This window comes from Aythya ferina, assembly GCF_964211825.1.
Source record: "Aythya ferina genome assembly, chromosome: 1".
NCBI classification, from domain to species: Eukaryota; Metazoa; Chordata; class Aves; order Anseriformes; family Anatidae; genus Aythya; species Aythya ferina.
Window position 1 is genome coordinate 54,551,270 of NC_140296.1, and position 24,980 is coordinate 54,576,249.

The window sequence follows — 24,980 nt, forward strand, 5'->3', positions numbered from 1 at the left end:
ACGACCCTCCCCGCCGCAGCAGGAGCCGCGCGGCCGGGGCTCGGCCGGCAGTGTCGCGGCGGGCGTGGGGCGGCCATGGTGTGCGCCGCCGCCTCCGCCGGGCGGCTGGGCCCCGCGCTGCCCTTCCTCATCGTGCTCCTCGACCTGCGGCACCACGGTGAGCCTCCGTCATTCCCCGGGACATTGACGGCCCTCCGGGCCTTCTCCGGCGCTGTCTGAGGGCTTCAGGGCGGTTTGGCTGCGCCTCCCGGCGCCGGCTGTGCGCCCCGGCAGCTCCCAGGCCCGGTTATGCAACCGCTGGGGCCGAGTGGTGCGTTCAGAGAGCGCCCGCCTCACGGCATCGGATGGCAGCGCGGTCACAGTGTGGCAGCACCCCGGTGTGGCCCTGTGGGGCTGAGTCGCCTCGTTGGATGGCTGCTCTGGCACAGTCAGGGGAGAAGCAGCAGCTGTGACGGGCTGAGGGCTCTGCGTGTGGCGGTGCCAGCCTGGTCAATGCCTCTGTGGAATTACTAAAGTCACGTCGCTAATTGGGGGTGTGTCTTCTTAATGTCAGCTTAATAGAGGTGTTTTGGAGTGAAATACTAAGTTAAGGCCCAGAACCATCACCCGTCACTTGCTGAATTTACTTATATTTTACTAATCTTTTAATTCCTGAGTTCATTTTCCAGAAAATGTTCTGAAGGGGTTTAGGGATTTCGTGCTACTTCAAACATGTTTTTTCCCCAAAATACTACTGTTCTCTGAACTTAATATTAAATTAATATTCGTGTTTCCATTTGCATCTCGCTGTCTTGATTGTAAAAGTCTGCCTTGTGCCACCTGGTTCATGGATCAGTGACAGCCTGCATGACCTTTGTACCTTACAGTCAATATCTGTGGATGTGAGTTATATCAGGCCAGTAAACGTGTTCAGTCAGAAATGTTTTGGGATACGTGGTGTCGTGGGAAGTTGCAGTTCATCCCTTCCTGTCCTGTTTCCTGAACCCTTTCCCCTTGAACTCCCTGACTCCTGCCAAAGAGCTCCCGTCTGGCACAGGCTGCCTCTTGGGAACACTTCCCCTTCGTGGCTGCTCACCCACACAAACAGGCAAAAAGAGGCAACTGGGGAGGATAGGGAAATATTGTTCCTCTTTCCCTTCTCCACTTTGAGGAAAAGGTAATAAGGAGAACAAGAAGAAATGAGTTTTAAGTATATGGTGCTCAATTCATTACTGTCAGCCCAGTAACCTCCTCGCCCCTATCCCATATGTTTCTGCCCTGAGTTTGGGAAGGTTTTTTCATCTTTCCACAAGTTCTGTGAGGAAGAAATGAGCTTTCTCTTGGCTTTTTGGTTTGCTAAGCTTTGTTTTATTTATGAACTTTGCTTGCAAACTGAGGGAGTAAAACTGCGTGGATGGAAATTGGACATATGTCAACTGGATGTGGGGAGGGGAAGGTTTTGCTGTGCCCTGAGGCCGCTTGTGAGCTTTTTTGGATCAGCCCTGAAGCTGCAATTGCATGTCCACTTCTTCCTTTGCTCATTCTTATCGCTGCAAAACGTGTTGACACGCTTACAGAAGGGCCATACTAATCAGAACCATCCCAAAAGCAGGACTGCCCCTTCACGTGACAAAACAACCACTGAACTCTGTTTAAAAATAAAAGTTCAGCTCCCTTTTTGATTAACTTTAGTGGCGTGCATGTTTCTGCTTGGAAGAACGTGACAGTGAAAATTGTGTTCCTGGTGCACTGTCTTATTTTCATAGTCCCGTGACCCGGCTTGGGCATGAAATTAAAAAAAGCTGAAAATTCTTCAGGGAAAAAAAGGAAGGTATAGATAAGTGTAAAACTGTGAAGCAGTTCTGGAGTTAGAGGGCCAGAAACCCTACCAGGAAGCTCTCAGTTACTTGTAGTGCGTGTATTTAACTGGAAGGACAGGTCGGCTACACCTGTTTGTCTTCCTGTAGGGTGTCAGCACCCGGAGCAGGAAAGCAGGAGCACCTGGTTGCTCTCCGGAGCAGGTCTGTGGACTCTCTGCTCGTGGGTCAGGGAGTAGGTACCCAAAAATGTTGTGCAGAACTCCTGTGTTTGTGCTGGCAGCCCTTGGCTGTCTGCCGTGGGGTGGTTGCTTTGGAGCTGCTGTCTGCTGCCAAAATGTTAAGTGCTGTGTTTGTGAGCGAGCAGCCCGGCCATCAGGTCTGTGCACTCCTCGGTAGCTCACGGTGACACTGGCTGCTCCTGGAGATCCCTCACTGATTTGTGGTGTTCAGAAACAGGTAGGGTCAAGTTTTTCCTGCTCAGTAACCCCTAACAGTCACTTCACTCGTTTCCTTTATTTGCTGGTGCTGTCTTCAATATTTTCAAGGAAAAACCTCTCTCCTGCCTGATGTGTTGTGTGGCTGCTGTGCCTTACGAGCGTAACGCACAAGCAGGGCGCTGAGCGCTGTAGGCACGTCCTGTAGTGGAAGCTATTCTTAGAGCAGTGCTGATGTGACTGAATGTGAAACGTGGATGCTCCGCGAGGAACTGGAGACGCTGTGAAACTTGAATGCTGTGTTTTGGGGAGCAGAAAGTGCCTCAGAGTAACCTACAGCCCCCTTACAGCATCCAACCCCACATCTCACAACTTTTCAGAGACTTCAGGTATTCCTAAGTGGGGAAAGGCAGGGGGCATGAAGCTCATGGGTCTTCTGTTGTCTCATTTTTGGGGGTAAATGTTGTTATTTCCCGTTAAATATTTCAGCCTGCTTGTGGTTGACGTCTGATTTGTTGCTACCACGCTCCCAAAGCCGGGGGAACTGGACTTCTTCCAAGGGCGTGTGTTTTTTTGTTTGTGCCTTACTGTTTGTTTTGGCCTTTTAAAGGACATTGGATGACTCAGTGATCAAAACTTTAAGCTAGGAAAAAAGGCAAGTGTCCATTTTTTTCCTGTAAAACAGAAATTCACGTGCAAGCTACCAAATACTGCATGTGAGAAACTTGTCAAGAAATACTTCTGTGATATTGTCAGTGAAGCTATTTATATTTATTCAGTGTTGTGCACACCCAGTATGGGTTTTAAAATGCATTTTTAATAAGTTCCCCAAATGGACTGTATGAGAAATAATATTATTGTTTTAATTCCCTCTAGTTAAACAACAAAATTTGGGGGTTATTTTATAATTATTTCCATTAATTTAAAAAAGGAAATTTGTGTGGCAGATATAATGCAAACCATTGAATTGAAGCCTTTGGATCCAATTGCTTGATTTATCACCAATATTTTTTTTTTCAAGAGGTAGAACTTTTTCCGGTGGATACAGAGGACATTTTTGTCATTTTTAGCATAGACAGCTCAATGATTTTCTTACAATATGGAACTGAAAGTTATGAACTGTACTGAGGCGTGGAAAGGGAAAATAACAAGGTCTTGGATGCTAAAAACTCCTAAAACGTTGATGACTTGGTGATCAGGAGTTATTGTTCCTTCATTACAAATACTGCTTTGTTGTTTTATCACCTTTCAGTGTGAGAAGTTTTGGTATGCTTTCCTTTAATGTGCCTGTGTAGCGTAACATTTTCATTCAGGCTAAGAATCAACTTCAAAGTGCTACTGAGTTTTTGTATTGAATTTATAGGATCGTAGTCCCACCCCCTGCCATGGGCAGGGACACCTCCCCCCAGCCCAGGCTGCCCACAGCCCCATCCAGCCTGGCCTTGAGCACCTCCAGGGATGGGGCACCCACAGCTGCTCTGGGCAGCCTGTGCCAGCGCCTCACCACCCTCACAGTGAAGAATTTCTTCCTTATATCTGATCTAAACCTGCCTTCTATGCTCAAAAACATTATTCCATGTCTTATAGCTATACTCCCTGATGAAGAATCCCTCTCAAGTTCATTTCTGATGATTTCAGTACAAAACCTGAGTAAAAGAAATTGCTTCCTCGTATTTGTAGCTCATTGTTTTCTGAGGGTAGTGTATTTAAGGTTTTAATGTATTGACCTTGCTTAAATTTGTGCATAATGGATGCTGTCAGAAAGCTGTTTATCATGTGCATGTTTTAAGTCACAAATTGAGAAGTCATAGTGAAATTGTTGTGATTTAAAGAAGGCTGGAAGCAGTACAAATAAAAAAAAAAAAAAACCACCATTGCTGACTTCATATATGTACAGCAAGGACTTAAAATCAGCAGTTCTGGCAGTCTTCTTTCCCTGGAGGTTGACCAGCAGCAGTTCGTCAGTTTTGAGCTAAAACCCATCCCTTCTGAAACACACCACTCAAATACAAATTTCATACTACTTCTTAAATGGAAAGAGAATTATAGTTGTTTATATCAAAACTTGCTCTCTGGAAACATTTTGCCTTGGAAATGATAAAGATGAGAGACAAATGTGGTAGATAAGCAGTCCCTGAAGTGGCCAAGAGCTCTTAGCAGAGTCCTCAAGTATCAGTAGGGTGAGAGTTTCACTCTGACATCCTTTTGGGGAGGGGAGGGCGTGCTGAGAGTTCCTTAGGCTGCAGGTTGTTGTCATATGGAAAAACATCACCCCTGCTTCTGTATCAGTACCAATGTTTATATGTTGTACTATTATTGTATTTATTTGTTATAATAAGCTGCCCATTCAGAACATCACTCTTGTTTTCCTTCAAGGAGCTGAATGTGGAATAAATGCTGACGTAGAAAAGCAACTTGAAATGGGAAAGAAGTTACTGGCTGCTGGACAGCTAGCAGATGCTTTGTCTCACTTCCATGCGGCTATAGGTATGTAATTGAAGAAAGTGACATCTGCAATAAATGTTTCTGCCTTATTTATGTATTTATGCTAGCATTTGCTTCATTACTTAGCCTTTCTTGCAAGTCCGTGAGTCACCAAAGTTGGGGCACCTTCATGCAGCTGCTTGGACTTTAGCAGGAGCCAGGAGAGCTGCTGTGGAATATTTATGCTTTGGTTTTAATAAAAGAAGCTGTTAAATGGACTGCACGATACGTGAACGTGCTGTCACTGCTGTTCTGCGAGCTAGTTACATGGCAGCAGGTACATGTGGCTGCAGCACCGTTTGATGAGGTGCTCCCTGTACCTAATCCCGTCGAGATCAGAATTTATCTTTGGCTCTGAAAGGCTGGGTTTATCCCCTCGTTCTTCTTCAACACCTTAAAAAAGTAAAAATAGTCTCACTTTCTTTTTTCAGTCTTGCAGTGGGCAATACTGCAATGGAAATGATGCTGTAAATTGGATACATTGAAAGGGTAGTGAAGGGTACATTCACTGTCTCCCACTCTTACACTCAGCAAACGAGTTCCTATTTTGGTGTTCTGCATTTGCACTAGCCTGAGAAGTTAAATGCTGCTTGTGTGAATGTTAAAGGAAGGTTGGTGGCTCAAGTCCCTGAACTGAAACACAGAGGCAGACTGCAGCAGTGAAGAGCAGCGTCCATTAACACTGCAGTTCTTCAATTACACGTTTTTGTTCTTTTTTGTTATAACGTGTGTGTGTATGCAAGTGCAGTATTTTCCCCGTGAGAGTAGTAACACTGAGTTGTTACGCAGTAATGAGTTGCACTGCTGAGACACTTCTATTTATGCCCTGGCCTAAAAATAAAATGTAATTGAAATACGGCTGGTTCCGGGCTATTAGTGTTTTCTCCTCCTTTTATAAGATCAGCTCCTCTTGGGGTGGAGGGAGCCTCTTGCTGTGCCCTGGAAGAACCTCCTCCTGTGGGGATGGTCTCTTCGTCCTTTTGCCTCTTGTGTTGCTGCACAAGTGCTCCCGTGGGATCTGAGCAGAGCTGACGTTAGCAGCGTGGCTTATTCCTTTATTATTGGTTGGGTATAAAGATCCCGTCCATTTTTCTTCTCTGTTTTATTTTTAACTCCTCAGTTCTGTCTATTTGGTGGCACTTCTGCGAGGTTTACCTCTCTGGGTAAATGCTGACTGACGTTGCTTGCTGTTACTTCTGGCAGTCAGGATGATTATCTGATGCTGAAAGACGCTTTCTGGGTTAGCTGTTTCCTATCTTCTTTTTTCCTCTGTTTAGAAATAACATTCCTTAACTTCATCTTCTGATTTGTGGTACTATACGCATTGAGTTATGTGCAGTAAGACTTAACACTAGGTTGTTTCCTTCTCTTAAAGGTAGTAATACTTGAATTTACTTGATGTCCATAATGCTTGTGTACAAGGTGCATACAGCATGGAGGTTGATTTTCAATAATATCATAACCCAGTGCTAGACATCAATGATTCAACAGCCAAGAGATTGTGGAAAAAGAGTGCAGATACCTTTTTCCAGAGAGATTTGGTGTTGGGGGTGGCCAGCTGTGAAGCTGCTGACCTGCCTTAAGATTTTGGGCAATACTTTGTTGTTTCATTTATTTTCAAGTTGAACTTCAGCCTCCGATGAGGCGTGGAAGAGACGTCCTTGTGTTGTTCCTCAGATGTGGGTGTTCTTGTCTACAAATTTTGGATTTTCACACATATAATTAATTGGACAGTAAATAGTCTGTCTTACACTGTGTATGGCTGTGTGGGAGCTCTAAATTACCTTTTCCTAAGAACCTCAAGAGTAACCAAGGAGAATATGAAGGAGAAAACCTGTTTTCAGAAGCTTATGTTTGCCTCGTGTAGGGGTATCCGTATACGCGGTAGGCTTAGGGTGTTAAAATTGGAGGATCGTGGAAGTGTGAGCAGCAGACACCATGAAATGTGGTGGCCTTGAAGTTAGGCTACAGGTTTTGGTGTAGCACCTGGTTTTGTCCCCCCTTAGGAGGGGGTGTTGGTGCCCACTTAAATATTAGAAAGAAGTTGCTGCTGTCTAAATGGATGATAGGAAGGGTTTATGCATCTGTAATGACGTTGGACTAACATATTGCTCGTTTGGGGATTATTTGTTTGCATTCTGGGTGATGGACAGGGGCTGGGAAGGAGAATAATGAATTAACGTGCTCTCAAATGCAGGCCTGCAGTTTGAGATAAAGGGTAAGTACGCAGGGACTGCTTTTTTCCTGCACAAGGCTAAAAAGATGTACATATTTCTTCTTCCAGAGTCTTAATTATTAGCAATGTACTGTGCTTCTGTAATCTCCATTGTTAAATAATTAAACCGCATTACAAATTACTCGGAACAAATGTTTTATTGATAAATGCAAATTTGTCTTTTCCAGTAGCTTAAAACTCAGGTAATATATTTTTAGTCATTAGAGTTGAGCTGCACCCAGAGGTTCAGTTGCTCGGAGATAGTTCTGATTCCTGTTCATTCGCTTGCAGAGGGAGACTCTGATAACTACATTGCTTATTACAGAAGAGCCACAGTGTACTTAGCCATGGGGAAATCTAAAGCAGCAATTCGTGACTTAAGTAAAGTGGTGGAATTAAAGCAGGACTTCACATCCGTAAGTATTGCTGGGGTTGGAAACTGTTTGAGTGGATACAAAAAATACTTCAAAGGAGGCTGGTTTTCAGGTTTTGCTAAACAGAAATAGAAAATACGTTATCACATTAAACTTTAAATAGGATAAAATAATAGCAGAGGGGTATGTGCTAGAATTTGCAGGTACTCTGAGCACAGTCTGGATAGTTCCTCTGGTAGCTAATGGTTTTATTCAGAGCACGTTCCTCATGGGCTTGTACCAAGTGGTTTTCTTCTCTGTCATGGTTGTTCCCCTCTCACCAAGGCCGTGAGAGAGCAGATGATGCTTCTGCCCTCCTGACCAGCAGCTGAGCTGAGGCTTCTCTTCTTCACAAATTTGTAAGATTTTTTAATCAAAATCTTACAAATCACTCGTTTGTCATCTTACATAGCTTCTATTGCTCTAAAAGTTTAATGAGAGAACCCAATATTAGAATTTTAAAAATCATTTATTTCTAATGTTTTTTTTTAAATCTGTGACCACGTATAATCAGGACAATGGAGTAAGGTAAACATTCACTTCATTTTGTGCAACTTCTCAAATGTGTTCTTTTCAAATATGTTTAGGACTACAGTTGTTTATAAAAATATATATATATATATATGTCTATACTTTGGTCCTCAATTATGGTGTGAAGTCATTCTTCACTGTCAGAGCCCTCTTAAGAACATTAGGAAGACAAAGAGCAGGTGGTGGTATTTCTTATTCAGCTTGTTAGCTTGTAGCAAAAAGTTTCTTTTCTGCTAAAGGAAACAAGTTCACTTTCATAATTTCCTGAAGACCCATGTATAAACTGAAATAAACTGTCTTCTCTTTAATTTCAGGCAAGATTACAGCGAGGACAATTACTGCTCAAGCAAGGGAAGTTTGATGAAGCAGAGGATGACTTTAAAAACGTGGTAAGTTCTCCAACTTACCTGAATTGAAGAACGGTTTCTGGCTTCAAGTTGGCTTCTGCGCCCGGGTCTCATCTCAGCTCAGATGCTCTAGAGAATGCGTGTGGATACCAAAGTTCAAATCTTCCCTTTTCTTTAAAGGTGTTGTAGTGAGGCTGCTTTGTATGAACAAATGATAAAGTTGGGCTGGAGAAGTGAAGTTGAAATAAAAAGGCATTGCGTGAAGTAGCACAGCACTCTAAAGTTTTGTTTGTGTGTGTGCCTAACAGTCTGTGATCTCTCCCTGATGACACCTGTACTAGAGAGCAGTCTTGGTTCAGAAAGGTGGCGTGGGACTCAGTACATAGTTGAACACTGATTTCCATCACCATTTTCAGGTGACAATTGGAAATGACTGCAGGCCGCATGGATCAGGCTCTCTTTCTACCAACTGGATTGCCTGGCCTCTTAGTTCAGTCACTGTGATGCTAAAATCACTTAATTCAGTGGCATACATCTGCATCTCTGTATCTGTGAAGGAATTCTCCAGCCTTTGTGAAAGTGTTAAAAATACTTTCTCTCTGTTATCAAAAAGTGCTTTGAGTTACCACGCAGCTATAGTTGGCTATTACTCACCTAAAACTCACGTGGGTCGTTTTTTATTTCAGTTATTTCAGTCTCATGCTGCGAAAATAAACTCTAGAACAAAATCCACTTCATCCTCAGATAACATGTGGAACTCATTTTCCTTGGTTTCACAAATTTTCTATGAGCAGGAGGATAAATAAGATTAATTCTTGTATTTGTTTTCTCTTCAATATTTGCTAGTTTGAACAGCTTGCCTGTCCTTTATACCAAAACAAATAGAATTTGCAAGTGTAACTGGTGCTGTCGTGTGTGCTGGAGAAAGCAGCTCTGTGTTGCAGCTTAGAGATGCTTAAAGGAAATGTTACTCGTGAGTACGTGAGACAAAACCAGAGGAGTGACTGCTGCAGTTACAAATGCAGCAGGCAGTGCTGTGTTTGCAGCAAAACAGCAGGGGTTTATCCTGGCCTCTTGCTGCTGCTTCCTCAGGAAGTTTCTCGGGGTGAGCCTGCGGTCTGCAGCTGCATGTCTGGCTGCAGTGCTGCCCTGCTTCTTGCTCTGTGGGAGAACGTCGTGCAGCTCTGGTTAACAGGACAGCTGCTGCAGTAGCAGCTATGGGATGGCAGCGTTGGTTCTGAGCTTGTGTCCGCATCTCTCCACAGTTACTGGCTCCCTGAGTATTGCTCAATACTGCATACGGAAATGCCTCTCCATTCAACTGTTAAATAACTTGGCTTTTTTTCTAAACCAGCTGAAATTCTGAAAAAAATAAAGATTGCTGCCTTTGTTCAGCCCAACTGTTTCAGTCTTCAGTTGAGCTTTAAATCTGGAGTAGGACAGAAGAAACTGAGAGTTTATTCTCAGTGGTTAACTTAGATACCATATTGGTCATAAATTTTAGTGCCACTTCCCTTGGTTCTGTGAACAACATTGCTTATGCACTTCCTGAGTGATTGCAGCAAGTAGTTACAGTGTATTTGAGCAAGGTAAGAAGATACTAAAGCAATCCTCTGTAATAGATTAATTTATTCATATGGTGGATAAATTTTTATGTACACATGAGAGGATGGGAGAAAAGGAGGAAGGCTGTTAGAAATTAAGTGGCTTCTAAATTATTTTAAGGCTTGAACGTTTTAAACTCTGTATCTTAGCTACCAAAAGCAACACAGGAAAGGTAAACAGTAGTCACTAAGAAACTGACTCATATCATAAATCAGCTGTCAAGAACCTCAAAGGAGTAAGTTGTAGGCTGCAATGAAAAGCCCTTCTACTTCTAGGACAGACCCAAAGAAGTGCTAGTGGGGTCTCAGTAGCTTTTAGGCAAGGACTCGGTTTTGGTCTTGAATACCTAAAATTGCATGTTTTACCTGTGAGCTGAGTATATAATCTCAAATTCTGCTCCTTGGCTGTGAATGTAGATGAGGACCTGATAGCTGTCCAGCATTTTAATCTGTTGGCTGGGTAGCTACCAACCAGGCTGCTGTCAGTCAGGGTAAGCACACAGCAGAGCAGCAAATGAAGGTGTCCAAACCCGGATTTAATTTACGGTGCAACTTTGGCTATCTGACATTTGTTGTACACATTCTTGAAGTCTGCAAGCAGTCACAGTAGCTGTGTCCTGGTCTGATCATGCATTTCTGCAAGCAGAAGTTAAATATCACGTAAAGATGTTGAAATACAGCACCTTCTCACCATTTATCCCTCTTTTTCACTGCAAGGGAAGTCTTAATGTGGAGAAAAACACCTGCTTTTTTACTGTGCAGATTTGCAGAGCATTAATGTAGATGGTTGAGGTCATCTATACACTTATAAAAATGATCCAGAGGGAGGTTAATTTGCTAGGTTTTTACCTTAGGTGTTATTTTTTTCCTGAGGAAACAGTTTTCTGGATGAGATAGGCTGGCTTCACCAGAAGAAAGCCTTCTTTGAAGTAGATTGTGTTCCCTTGGATGACAATAGATGTTATCTCGTGTTTTCACTGATGGGGATTTGTTCTTGCTTGGTCAGCTGTTGGTTTTAAGGCAGGGGATCAGATTTTTAAAATGCTCTCTACTTCTGAGCTGGAGAAACCAGATCAAGGTATAGAAACTAAGGAGAGTGGTTTTAGATGAACTCCTCAAAGACAGGCTTGTAGGAGGAAGGCAGTTTGCATTTCCCTGTATGATGTTTGCATTAACAGTCAGTGTTGCTTTCCCTGCCTACCAGAAGCTGCAAGCTGTAACGAGCTGCCTGCAAATGCTGTGTTCTCACAGCATATTTCAGAAGTTTGTCAAATCCCAGTTGAAGTGCTGAAATGCCTGTTTTCTTCCTGTCATCCCTCCATTCTTGCTTGGAGTTGTGCTCCTTGAAAGAGATGTCTGGACAGTAAGATGGAGGGAGGAAGAAAAATCTCAGGAACGGAGTAGGCTGACAGGTAAACTTCCCAGCCTGTAGCAGCAACAGTTCTCTGTACATCTTAAAAGAATCACTGAAAACTTTCTGCCAGTAAAATAGTAAACCTATACTTTAATCTGTACTTGTGGAAAGAAAAAAAAAAAAAGCCTTAAAATTATTTCTACGCAGTTTTAAAGTATGTGGGGAAGTTTCCTGAGGACCCTAAACCTCTTTAAAGTTACCTGGTTGCTGAGCAGAGCGGTTCTTCTCTTTGGATATCTCCCTTCTATCTGTCTAGCTCTTGTCAGAGTGCCCAGGATGAAACAGGGATAAAGCAGAAGTCCTTGGGTGAAAAAATTGAAAACAAAGTTATTGCTCACGGTGTTTAATAGCATTAATTTCTCCATTCCAATTTTAGTTAAATGGTTGTATGCATTAATGTCAAGTCCCTTCTGTTCTGGTGAGCAGTTCCCAAGCAATAGCAGTAAGCAGGGTGGGTTTGTGGCACATCAACACTCAAATCTAAGGCCTCAGTCCATGAAAACCCTGCAATATTTATCTTTAAGCATGTGGTTTTCAGTGAAAGTAAAGGGATAACGCTATCCTTTGGTTTATGAAGGCCTTCTGAAAAGGATACAAAAGTGATTGAAGCTTTGGCTGCCCTTTGGATGTGCCTTGTAATATCGTTTATGGCCCTGCTGATGTCCTAGAGAATGACAAGCATCCGAGTTACTGTGTAGGAGATGCAAAAACTGCAAGGATTTTTAGGACAGAACTTCTGCCACTTCTGCCTAGCCTGTTGGAAAGTGTGAAAGGGAAAAAGTTGTCAAATATATTACAGTCAGGAAAAAAAAATGGGATTTGAAATGTTCACAGTTGCATTTTGTGGCAATAAATACCTCCAAACTGAGGTGCCCTCAATGTGCTTCTGAGGGAGACAGAATTGCACAGGCACTTAAAACCTGGAAACTGAAGTTTCCACTTGCAGTTCCACTAGATGTCAGCCAAAACTAAGTGACTGAGCGCTGCATTTTTGCAGATCCTTTTTTTTTCCAATCTAGTGAAGCCTGTGGTTGTTGCAAAATATATAGAACAATACTTTTCCGTGGCTGGTTGGCCAGCATTTTGGGTGGAGGTGAAGGAGACCATCTCCTGGCACAAGTTAACCTGATCAAAGTCGCTCAGCAAACTTGCGTTGGGTGTTTTGAATTTCTCTTAACCAGATTACATTAGCAGTGGATTGTTTCCACATATGTTGCTCTGTGGTAACACGATCATCTGCAGCTTCCTGAGTAAAAGGTATTTAAACACTTACTGCCTTTTTCCATCTAACATCATAGCTGTTACCTCATATGTTGCTCTGCCAGCACAGAACTTTCCTGTCTCTTCTGCAGTGCATGGATGCCTTGATCTTTGATAAAACAAACAAAAGAGGTCCCGGCCTTCCCCCAAAAAAGCTTTTCACAAGCCTACTCAATTTGCTGTTGTTGTTGTTATAGTCAGAAGCACAGAAAAACAGGGAAAACACTGGGGTTGAGGAACTGAATTCCTGATAGGTTTTTCCCTATTGCCCTGAGCGCAGGAAGGTAATGTGGAAGTTTTGAGTCGAGTCCTTGAGGTGAAGTTCAGTGGAAGCCAGCCTCCTCACTGACAGTGAAGAAGAGAGAGAGGCACACATGCAAATGCTTTTTAAGTCTTGCTTACTGACAACAACAAAGCCATTCCCATATGCTGGCTTCTCCTTTTCTCTAAAGGAATTAGTTGCAAGTTGATTTTTTTTTTTTTTTGATAGTGAGCAAAAGCTGCTGTAACAGATGGCTGATGCTTGTTGCTGCAACTGGAACTGCAACCCATCTAGCATTGCCATCTGAATGCAGTAAACCTCCAGGACTGCCAAGGATGCTGTGCTGGAGAGCAGTGGCTGCGTTCTGGAGCATCTTCACCACTAGCAGCGTGCTCATCCAGCTGCCCTGTGCAGAGCAGAGCTTCGAGTTGGTGCAGGGTGATGAAGGGTGCAGAGGAGTAATCGAAAAGTGATTTGTTATCAGTAGCGGTGTAACAGGCTTCTGATCACTGGGCAAAAGGACAGGAAAAACTTCAAGTAAAGCAAAATGAGTGTCAAACAACTGTGTTACATTTCCAGCTTTTTCTCCTGGAGCTTAATGAAGAGGCCTTTTTTTAACCTGTAAATAACATTACTGATTACAACATGAGTATAATACACTATACACTCAAACTCTTAATAATTAACTATTGATACATGATACCTGGAACACAATAACTTAACAGCTTGATTTGGAATGATAGCTTGAGGTTTCCCTTTGCTTTGACATGCCAGCTCGTACTGCCTAAAATTATCTCAGATGTTTCACTCAAATGGTCTTTATTACAATCTGATTTGTCTACATGATTGTAAAATTGCTTCTCATATTCCACTGATGCTGTGCTCCAAATAAATTACAAGAAACATCGTGCGTCTAAGGAGTGCAGTTATCGTGAGGTAAGTTGAAATGCGAAAAGCTCATCTGTAGAAAAAAGCTCTTAATTTTTGAAATAAGATGACGCTGAGAAATCAAGGGAGAAAAGAAAGTTAAGCCAGTCAGCTGGAACTAAAGAGGTCAGGACCTGGGAGAGGTTTGTGTTCTTGGAACTTCTTAAATTGCAGATGCAGAAATTTGCCTTTGTTGCAAGCTCCAGATTTGAGGGAGAATGAGGATGCAAAACAGCAAGGGTTTGTAGGCAGAATCTCTGTGCTAACCAGAAGAAAAGCTTTTTGAAACATATAGTAAGAGTCAATTTACCAGGAACAAAACTCTTTGATAGCATCCCTCTCTCTTGCTGGGATAGAGTGTGGAGGGGGATAAAGGAGAATTTTCGGGTCTAAGTACAACTTGATTTCTGCCAGTAAAATGAAACAACTTCATAAAGGGTCAGGGAGACTTCAAATGAAGAATCGAAGACAGAGGTGTGGGACCTGGTCGTGCTTTTCATGTTGCGTTAAGGCTTTTCTCTTTCATATGCTTAGATATGAGAATTGGGAAATTTTGTTCTTTAAAGGAGTTCTGAGGGCTGATGCTGAATTACGTTAGAGACTTAAGCACAAAGTGTGAGCGTTTGAAGAGCTCGCTGATTAGAAGAAGGGAAAGGGTGACTGCAAGGGTAAAGGAGGAGAGAAAAAGTATTGGATGACTTTGAGGGCTTGGTAATTTTAATTGACGGTCTGTGTATAAAATACAAGGTAGTGCAAGTTTTGATTAAAATAAAAATCCTGGTCCAGGAGAGGAATTGCTGCGTACGATGCGTCCAATGGTGAGTGATCAAGCAGGGTGAGGGGAGGAATTAGGAGCTCTCGAACTTCTGACATCTCGTATGAAAGCTAAAAATGTCTCCGGAATTCAGAGTTGGAAACACTTCTGGAATTATAAAACTCATTTTACTTTATTTGCAGCTTTAGTCAGTTCTCCGTGGTATGATTACCAAAAAGAGATTCTGGAACAGGCAGTTCAGCCTCTCTTCTTGTTAATGTTTGCAGCTCAAATCCAATCCCAGCAATAATGAGGAAAAAGAAGCTCAGACTCAGCTGACAAAATCTGATGAGCTACAGCGCCTGCATTCCCAAGCATTATCTGCCTACCAGCAAGAGGATTATGAAGCTGCGATCTCTCTTCTTGATGAAATCTTGGCAGTAAGTGTGAAGTAAAACGATGCAGGGAAAGGGAAGAGCTCCTGTCCGATGTATTTTGGTTCAATAACTTCTTCGTTAATGTGCAAACACACGGTGTAATTGGCGTGGTTTTGCTGAGCACCACGAATCCATGCTGAGGCTGGAGAGCGCAGAGTGCTGAGTGAGCACTAGCTGCAACAAAACAAATAATAAAATAAATCATTGTTATGGTTAAAGATAAGTCTTCAACCAAGCTTTTGCTGTGGGGCAACTTTCAGATCATCTGCTTTTTCCACAGCTCAGTATTCCTGAGGGGGAGGGGGGAGTTGTTCTCCAACCCAAATACAGGAGGGATAGGTGGTTTACATCTAGATTTTTTTCTTTGCTAATACGTAGGCACTTTGTGCGTGCTAAATAGGAAGTTACATAAAGGGTGGATCATCACTGTGAAGCAGGTACCTTCTTGTCTTGAGAAAACGAAGTAACAAATTATTAAGAACATCACCAAGTAAAAAATGTGTAGAGCTATGTTCTCTAAAACCATGGTTTAAAAACAAAGGATAAGACCCAGAAGAAATTCTGTAAAATGAATTATGATAGGCAGTTCCTTTTGAGTAATTATTCTTGCCATACTGTGACACTGCTACCTCTGTATAAATCTTCAAAATCCAGATATTGAGGTCAAATCTTACTTTGCTGAAACTTACTCACATGCTTCTTCCTGGAGGACAGCTGACAGCTCAGTCCTTGCTGTTCATTTACTCCTGTTCTTTTGGGAAGATACAATAATTTATGGTTCTGGTACCCTTCCCTGGAGGCTTAGCAGACTGTCTGTGTTTAAGCAGTGCCAGGAGATTTAATTCATCTTCCTGCATGAGCTCACTGAATCACTTACAAATTCTTCAGGCCTTTGTTTTCCGTTTGGGCAGGTGCATCGCAGCATCCAGCAGGAAGCAGAGATGCTAATTTCGTGCGCCCTGCATGCAGCTCGAACCTTATGCTACTGCAGTTGGCAAAATGAAACTTAATGGGGTTTGTGTTTTGTGTTGGGGAGGGACAGAAGTGAGGTGTTATGGACCAAAGTCAAGCTTTAATTTTGATTTCTCAAGGTTTGTGTTTGGGATGCAGAGCTGCGGGAACTTCGAGCTGAGTGTTATATAAAGGAAGGGGAGCCAAGCAAAGCCATTAGTGACTTGAAAGCCGCTGCCAAATTAAAGAACGATAACACTGAAGCCTTCTATAAAATAAGCAGGATATATTATCAGCTTGGGGACCATGAATTATCACTCAGGTAATTTCACTGTTTGCTGTAATTATAAGAATTGAGACAAAATGTGCTGATGTAGGGCATGATAAACCATGAAATATCTGTTGTCTTTCTGTTTTTGGATGAAGTAGCAACTCTGGGCTGGACCTGATAAGGGAAACTCCTTTCCAGAAGCTAAGAACTGTGAAGACATCATGTTTATTCTTGGCAGAGCAGCCATCAATGCTGCCTGAGCAATTTTTATTCTTGTTTAGATGCCATAGTGTAGAAAAAAGAAGTTGCTTACATTTGCTGCTGTTGTTATATTTCTCTGTCCTGGAAGAAAGTGCTTCTCTAAACTTGGAGACTTGTATTTTTAAACTTTGAACTTCCTTTCAAGTTAAGTTCACAGTGAAAACAAAAAAAATGTTTGAGTTGAGCCCTGGGGTTGCCCAGTCCAAACTGCTAACTTCATATTCCTTGTGCTCAGATGGACAAATGATATAATTAATTTCCACATACAAGTGGTTTCTGTGACTTCAGATGCATTTGTTGCATCTTCAGACTCCTTCCAACACCATTCTGGACCAGAATCCTTTCAGTAAGACATGAGGCTGAAAAAGACATGGTCTGTTTTCAGCCTCAGTTTGTTTCTGTTCTTGGCAGCATTTGACAAAGGATGGAAATGTCATGTGTGAATATAGTAACACAAATAGGTTTTACATCTGGCAAACAATTATTTCTGTACGTTCAATGTGGTGAACACCAAATAGCTGACGTGTTTGCCTTAGACATCCCTCTTCCAGAATATGAGCTCTCTGGAGCTCACAGCATATTTTCATGGTGACTTTTGGTAGCTGACCATCACTTAGCCTAGTGATTTCAAGAAGTGCACTCGAGAGCTGTCTGAGGAACAGAATAGTACCAGAATGAAAGAATAAGGTTCTTTATTCTTCCCTAATTTTTTGAGTCAAAAGATGTACTAGTTCTGTAGCTCTTAGATTTGCTGGGTGATTAATCTTGTCTTCCATTTTTTTTCTCTTCCCATAACAAGCTTAATGATTTTCAAAAAAATGGTTTTGTCTGTGCTTAGGAACAAAACAAGGTTTTTTGATCGTGTTCCGAAAATAACACTATGGTTGTGCTGTGCTGACTCCTTTTTAACGTATAGTTATGTGTATGTATTAGTTATACATCAATTTTATTCATTTGTGACTGGATTCTGGAGGTTTTTGCTTGTTTAAGACCTTTTCCTAGTTTAAAAGGTATGGGTCTTAATCAGAGTCTCATTAAATGGTCCTCACAGTGAGAAGTCTGGCTCAGGTTTGGCAGATAACTCTATCAACTGGAGCTTTGGGCCTTACCTGAGTTTTGTCTGTTCCAGGCAGCATAAAATATGCTTACACCTTATATATATTTTTTAATATACCTAAGTTAAAGGAAAACTACAATTGTCTAACTGCTGAATGCAATGAAATTTCCAGAGTGTGTTTTTCTTTTACTGTTTCACTCAGATACTAACGTAATGCTTTTCAATTTTAGCATATTTAGCAATAAAAAATAATGAAAAACAAACAAATATCCCTGTATCTTTAGGAAGACATTTTTTCACTCACTTTAATTTTTAAATAAAGGGAGAAATTGTGTAAAGAAGTCAACTGTTGCTTTGGACAGATTATAGATGCTGTGTTATGTCTCTAGATGAGATTCCATAACGTGTGGTGTTTTTTCTCTTATTTCCTTCTCCCCGTGAAAAGTGAAGTCCGGGAGTGCCTGAAACTTGACCAAGACCATAAGCAATGTTTCTCTCTCTATAAACAAGTAAAGAAACTCAACAAGCAGATTGAGTCAGCAGAAGAATTCATCAGAGAAGGCAGGTAAGTGTTCATTGTCATACGTTCAAATCACTACCAAGGCACCAACTAATTATTGACTGAGGAGCTGATTAAGTAATGCTTTTTGCATCTGTCAGTTGAAGTGGATAACTGAGCACAGCTCTCAAATTACAATTAAAATAAATATTGACTCGTAGTCAATTCTGAATCCTTCTTGATACCACTGTCTTCTTTTTGCATACTTTATGGAGCAGGTATTAAGACCAAGGTAGGGATAATATTTGTTAACTCTCAGGTATTGGAGGATGTAATCTTCAGACTGAAGACACCAAGCGCTCCTGCGGTGCCTTGAAAGCTGATGTGGATCTGGCTGCTAGGTCTTTTTTATGTACCTTGTGTAATGCTTCTCTATTCTGTTACTTCTTGCTTCATTTCAGTTTTACACCTTCCCAAGTGTGCAACATCCAACTGTAAGAAGCCCTAGCAAGTGATTAAACACTGTCAGGGTGGCTCTTTAAAAGGAAGTGCATCAGGAGAAGTGAATCAGCACAACTGAAGGCTGTTTTCTTAAGTCAGCAGTCCACTCGGGCTCTTCTCACTTTAGTTTTCTCTTTAATTCAGTATCAGCACATTTTCAGGGACTCTTCCGAGAGCTTGAATTTCTTCTAGCTTGTAGCAGCCCCTGAGTTCAATCACACACTTGCATACCTAGGTGAGCGTTCAAGTCTGTTTCTTATTAACTGTAGAACTTGAGTGTCTTTGAACCTTCACAGCAAAAATACATTTTGCTACGTGGCTTGCTGAAAATAGTATAGGGAGAAAACAGCTTCCTGGTTCAAACTGGCATAAGATTTTTTTTTTGGCACCACAAAAGGCAAGTAGTACAGTGCTCATGCCAGGACAGACTTAGTCCATCTTGAATGTCAAAACTAGAGAAGCTTTTTTTTTTTTTTTTTTTGGAAGTGCTGAATGGGACATTGGGCAGGAAGCAAATCTAGACACCTTTGTCGGTATGCTCTCTGGGAATGCAGTCATGGTGTTCTGCAAAAGCCTGCTAGGCACAGTGCCTGCTCTTCTGTTTTGAAGCACAGGAGAGGGAGCGGGAATATAATTCTTAAAGTGGTTGAAAGGTTTCTCATAGTGTTGCCTCCCATCATGCCTTTGAGACCTTTACAGCCAAGGTACATTGTTTGGAGGATGGGAAAATCTGGATTTTAAGATTTCAACATCTGCAAATAAATTGCAGCAGCCCTAAGTAGTTATTACATTTCGTAATAGTGTGCTCTGTAATTAAAACAGGTATGAAGATGCTATCAACAAATATGACTCTGTTATGAAAACTGAGCGAGATGTCCCAATTTATGCTACTCGTGCCAAAGAAAGGATCTGTCACTGTTTGTCCAAGGTAATTCTTGCTTCCACTTGCCTCTCCAAATTTCTGTAAAAGCAAAACAAAGAGCTCCACCCATGAACTTGATTTTACTGTCTCCTCTTTAGAATCAGCAGGCTACAGAAGCCATAAAAGTTTGTACAGAAGTTCTGCAACTGGAACCAACCAACGTGAACGCCCTGAAAGACAGAGCAGAAGCTTATTTGCTGGAAGACCTGTACGAAGAAGGTAGGGTTGTATGCATCTTGTCCCTGCCTTTTGGTGGGCACTTAAAATGCAGTTAGTGTTTCAGAAATTTTTAACATGCACTTTTGATTCCACACTACGCTGTTATCCCTAATCAGCACTGGTAGTAGCACATTTACAAAAATATCTGCTGTTAATTTTGTCTTGATTAGTATAAGTGGTGTGCACTTGTTTTAGCTAGAGTGTTCTTTACAACAGTGGGCTGTGTTCAGGATCCTTTATGAGAGCATTCAGCTTATTCAGGCTTAAACACGTTTTATATAAACAGTAGTGCCAGAGCAGCATTTATAGACAAAAGGTAATTATGGTTAGGTCATGTAAGCCCATTTTAGGAGCTTCCTTTTAATGTCCTTAGATGACAGAATGAAGCAAGGCTGTCCTGTACCATAGTGTGTGCTCAGAGTAGAGGAGGGGAGGCCACTGTTGCACCTCCCTGGGTCTCTGTAACGCTGCCAAGAGCAGTAAACTGATTCTGTTCTTGACGCTGCATTTCTTGTGCTGTAGAGCAGGGAAGCAACAAAAGGGATGAATCTTCAAGTGCTGCCTCCCCAGAACACACCCGTGTGCCATCACCCCACATCTTCCAGCCAGGGATGTTTTTGGAGTTGTGCTGGACCCGCTGGCCATTCCTCCTCTCCCAGAAGACCGAGAACCACGGGGCTGGTGCTCGGTGCATATGCAGCCTTGGAAAACAGGGACTGAGTAATTGGTCTCTGAGTACACCACTATGTTGTTTTGTAGCTTTCTTAAGAGTACAAAGCGCTCGTGCACTATAAAAATCTTCAAAATTTAATTTAGCGAATCTCATTTCCACGAGGAACCAGGCTTAAGAAAGAGACTTGAGCAATCTGTCTGTTCCTGTGCTCACTCACGCAGCAGTTTAGGAAGCCTTGGGCTGCTTCAGTGAAATGCGATAAAGGAGGGGACTCGCAGGCTTTAAATCCGCTGGAAAACCAGCTCCATTAATTTTAATGCTCCTAGAACAACTTCCCTTTTCTGTGCTCTGGTACTGGGGCTTCAGCTTCACGACTGAACCAAAAACCACTCAGTTTAAACACAGAGACAGCAGCTCTCACAATGGCATGCTTGCATTTTTTTTGTCTGTTGAGGAAACGAATCAGATGATACTGCTCACCTCTTGAAGTAAACGTCACAAGTGAGATCTATTTTATTTTTTCTTGCTCTTCTTGACTCAAATGCTTGAAAACAAGGTGTAAGGAGGACTGGAATGGCTTCAGGCAGCCCTTTTTAGCAGCCTTGTGGGCTTTGTGCTCCAGAAGTGACCTAGTCCTGGGCCTTCGCTGCTGAGGCTGGCAAATCCCCTTCCTTGTAAGAAAGGGTGGAAGACAGCAGCGTTTCTGAGAACATCTAAGGACCTTTATACAAAGCTTCTCCCACCCTTCAGCTTCAGCTGCTGTGAAGTGAGGGCTGACTTCTCCCTGCTGCAGGGAGCAGTCGAGTAATTAAAATCCCAGCCTCATATTTAAAGTGGGAAATTGATTCTCCCCTGAATGAAACCCCAAGCGGGAGGCACCTACGTCCTGTTTAAGGACAGGAAATCTCCAAGTGCTTATCATTGAAAACTTTGAAGGAGATCATTGTCAAATGCTCAAGATGCACTTGAGGATGTATAGCTGAGCCCTGATTCCCATTAAATGCCTTTAATTACTTCATAATCACACGGGATCCAGGGCTTGTCTGTGAAGACAGATGTGTAATGAATCCCTTCATGGCACCACCCTGTAAGTACAGGAGTCTGTTAGTCTATTGAGTATCCAGCACAAGTTCTTTCAGAGAGGAAGGAGAAGCATTTGCTGCTGCAGAATTGCTCAGGACATGTTTCATCTCCCCACCCTGCTATGGTGCAGGAGGCAGGCCCTGTTCCTGTGAGCGTTACAGCTTCAGTTACTGCTCTGACAGAGTCGCTCTGAAGCAGCAGGCCAGTCAGAAGAAAGGACAATTCTTGTGTAAGCTCGGGAGGCATCAGTGCTTTTAGAAACCGTGGCTGAAAGCAGCTGATTAAATACCTCACTCAGCATACCTGGAATTCGTAGCAAGTCTCCTGCTCTCCTAACGATATTTTTGTCATCAGGAAGCTGTCACCCTGCTCCAAAAGCGCCTGGTTCCACCCCTCACGTGTGGACAGAGCTCAGCTCTGAAATATTTGCCCCTTAAGCGGCATCGTTGCCAGCTGTGGGGTGTGCTGTGGAGAGAGAGAAAGTCTTGGGATGATAAAACAGCATAACGAAATTGCTCCACTTTCATTTCTACCAGTTCCAGCAGTATCTATTAGGCACGTGCATTAGTGTAATTGTTAAAAGTCTCACCCAGAAGCAGGATGTTTTGTTCCAGCAGCAAGTAACAGCATCCGGTGATGTGAAAATGAACAGAAATTCAGTTTTGCTTGTAACAGTACGTGAAATTGTTGGGGCACTGGAAATGCTGCTTGGATTATTTCTTTTTTTTTTTCTTCTTTTAACTTCAATAATCTAAACAAGATTGCGGTGGAATCAGATGTCTGAATAGCACGGATTCATTAGCACTTCCTGCTGTCTTGCTCAGAAACAGTGGAAAACAAATGTAACACCTGCTGAGAAATAGCATCTGCTTGGAAATAATCTGCTGCGAGTGCTTTGTCTAACTCGAGAAACCTGGGAGACTTGGACCTGCAGATGAGACTTGGAGGATTACGGCAGTGAAAGAAGAGTAGGCTCATTAAGGGCTTCAACAGTTGCCTCCCTTGATAAATCTTGGTATCAAAGAATACCTAAAATTGGTGTCTTAGGCATTGGGGTACCACTTCCAGTAATAATATGGTGTACATCAAAAAAGGTCTAGAAATGAGAGCTCCTCAACATTCATGAGTGCAGCACGGCACCTCCCTTGCTCTCCCGCTTTTATTTCAAGAGTTGCATTTGCCAGGGATGAAAGCGTGCCTTTAGGGTAGTGGGGGGACACAACGACAGAACACCCAAAGCTTAAAATGAAGCTGTCTGCAGAATATATTGATATTGAGGCATCGAAAGAGAGTATTTGTCTTTCACTAAGTGTCATAATTGTGGTGTTGCATACATGTATTTACTTGGTAATGTGAAATCTTTCTTCTTTGTTGTTAAAGAGACTTTCTGCTTTCTGTCGGGTTGAGTGCACGTGCTGGGAGAAGGAACCTTAATGTAAAGCTTGTGTACAATGGCAACTGCATGGCAATGTATGGGACTAACGCTGTGCAGCTGGCTCTTCAGTTACTGCACACTGAAACTTCTCCATTCCTCTTCTGTCCCGGTCTGGCTGCTCGTTATGTTTGTCCCTAGCATTCTGACTGACAGCTAACAACCTCTCCTCTCCTCCCTTTCCAAAAAGTGCGGTTGAATCTAAAGAAAGAAAAGTACCTCATTTATATGTGAACGAGAACCTCCTCTGCCCGAGCGTTTTCTAATTTGCAAAAAGCACATTTGGCAAGTTCAAGTTCCTCTGTTTATAAGTGGTAACAGCAAAACTTCAGTTTTGCAGAGCGTTTGAGTTCTTGTTGAAGTTTGTGAGGAGTTATGTCATGCTTTTTCCATTTTCTTCTTTCACAAAGCTATTAAAGACTACGAAACTGCTCAAGCCAACAGTGAAAATGACCAGCAGATTCGGGAGGGGCTCGAACGAGCCCAGCGGATGTTGAAGCAATCACAGAAGAGAGATTACTATAAAATCTTAGGAGTAAAAAGGTGAGGCATTAATATCTGAGACGATGACGTGGATGTTGGCTATAAACTATCACATGTTAGCAAGTCGATCACTTGCATTTGTTCTGCTGCTTATTTTTTGTTCATGTCTTACTACCTTCACTTTTCTACTGCACTAGGTGAGCAGTGTTCAGCTTTTAAGTAGCATTTGTTTAAAATTTGTTTAGAAAGAATAGGTAGAAACTACTGTTGGGAGGGAAGGAAGGAAATGCCTTGGCAAGAAATCTTTAGTATAGATGATTGAAAGTGAGGTGAATGACCAGGGGAAGAAATGAGGACTGGGAGGAATTACTTAAAGCAAGAAACATAAAATTGTGGCAGATACGATGATGGATCAGGAGAGTTTGAAAGGACTGAATGAAAGAGGTATCTGAAATGCTTCTGCCTAGAAAAACTGACAGCTTCTCTTTGTAAAGAGAACCAAACAAATGTTCAGTTCTGAACCAGTATCGGTCATCTTCCTAACTGAGAACTAATTCAATCCCTGCTCTGTGCTTTTTGTCTCACCTTACTGTAAATCCTTCAGACTGGGAACTGTACTGCTGTAGTAGCACCTTTCCAAAGAGAGTAAATGGATAGCAAAGCAAAGAGGCATCTTTAAAGCTACAGCCTCTTTCCTCTGTATCTGTATGAATGTCCAATATCACCTTAAGGAGGTTAAATAGGATCTCATAATTTTCTTGATGCCCTGAATTCTTTTCCAGTGTTTAAAATAAGCAAGTAGATTGAGGAGTGTGGCACATGCACAATTAGAAGGCTTATAAGTGACCTATACATTTATCCATCCAGAAATGCCAGAAAGCAGGAGATCATAAAGGCGTACAGAAAGTTGGCATCCCAGTGGCACCCTGACAACTTCCAGAGTGAGGAAGAAAAGAAGAAAGCAGAGAAAAAATTCATTGATATAGCAGCTGCTAAGGAAGTTCTTACTGACCCGGGTAAGGCTTGCTCTTATGAAGTTACTTTACTTTATAACCTTTTTTGGGGCCTTAAAAATGCAGCAGGTGTAAGACACAACAAACATACCAGGTTCCCTTTTTCTGCTCTCCCCTTAACCATTTTGAGAAATGGTGGGACTCAGCTGCTCCAAGTGTGACTGTCCTGGCCCTTTTGAAATTCCAGCATGTTCTGTTGGACAGACGGGTACTGGCTTGCCTTGTGTTAAATTAAATGATTTATTTGAAGGCCTTAGTACAGGGCTCTCACAGGGCTGGAGGCTTTTTTCCTCTGCCAGTGTCCTGGAGAGCTTTGAGAAACTCGGAAGGAATTAGTCAGGTTCCTACAAATGCTGCCAATATATGTGATAACAGCAGTTCTCTGTTGTAGGGGTGGTTCCAAACCACTTTTTTGGTCTTCAAAGTCACTTTGTGTTGCTGTCCTGCCTGCAGTGCCATCGTTCCACCTTCTTTTTTTCTTCTTTCAGAAATGAGGCGGAAATTTGACGCAGGAGAGGACCCACTGGACGCGGAGAGTCAGCAGGGTGGGGGCAACCCTTTCCACAGGAACTGGAACACGTGGCAAGGATTCAACCCCTTCGGCTCGGGAGGAGGACCATTTACATTTAAATTTCACTTCAGTTAGAGCCAAGACTGTTTTCGGGTGGCTGCTGCTGTTTTTTACTTAATTCGTTCAAAGAAAATAAAAACTCTCTCAGTACAAGACCCCAAAA

At 42.3% G+C, this 24,980-nt stretch overlaps 1 protein-coding gene across 1 annotated transcript; it reads left to right on the forward strand.

Annotated features, from left to right (window-relative positions):
* On the forward strand, positions 1–24,980 carry DNAJC3 (DnaJ heat shock protein family (Hsp40) member C3). Its single transcript, XM_084506877.1, has 12 exons — positions 1–157; positions 4,610–4,720; positions 7,224–7,348; positions 8,191–8,265; positions 14,732–14,884; positions 15,973–16,154; positions 17,867–17,986; positions 19,244–19,349; positions 19,442–19,562; positions 23,161–23,293; positions 24,101–24,249; positions 24,735–24,980. Exons 1-12 carry the CDS (start codon positions 76–78, stop codon positions 24,890–24,892), a joined length of 1,515 nt encoding a protein of 504 aa, XP_084363003.1. The 5' UTR covers positions 1–75; the 3' UTR covers positions 24,893–24,980.

What these genes read in the sequence shown, in the direction of transcription:
- DNAJC3 (XM_084506877.1), top strand. Translation starts at nt 76, where the DNA reads ATGGTGTGCGCCGCCGCCTCCGCCGGGCGGCTGGGCCCCGCGCTGCCC. An exon ending in AGGATGACTTTAAAAACGTG is followed by an intron (nt 8,266 to 14,731) that starts GTAAGTTCTCCA and finishes TAATGTTTGCAG; the next exon opens with CTCAAATCCAATCCCAGCAA. An exon ending in TCTGTCACTGTTTGTCCAAG is followed by an intron (nt 19,350 to 19,441) that starts GTAATTCTTGCT and finishes TCTCCTCTTTAG; the next exon opens with AATCAGCAGGCTACAGAAGC.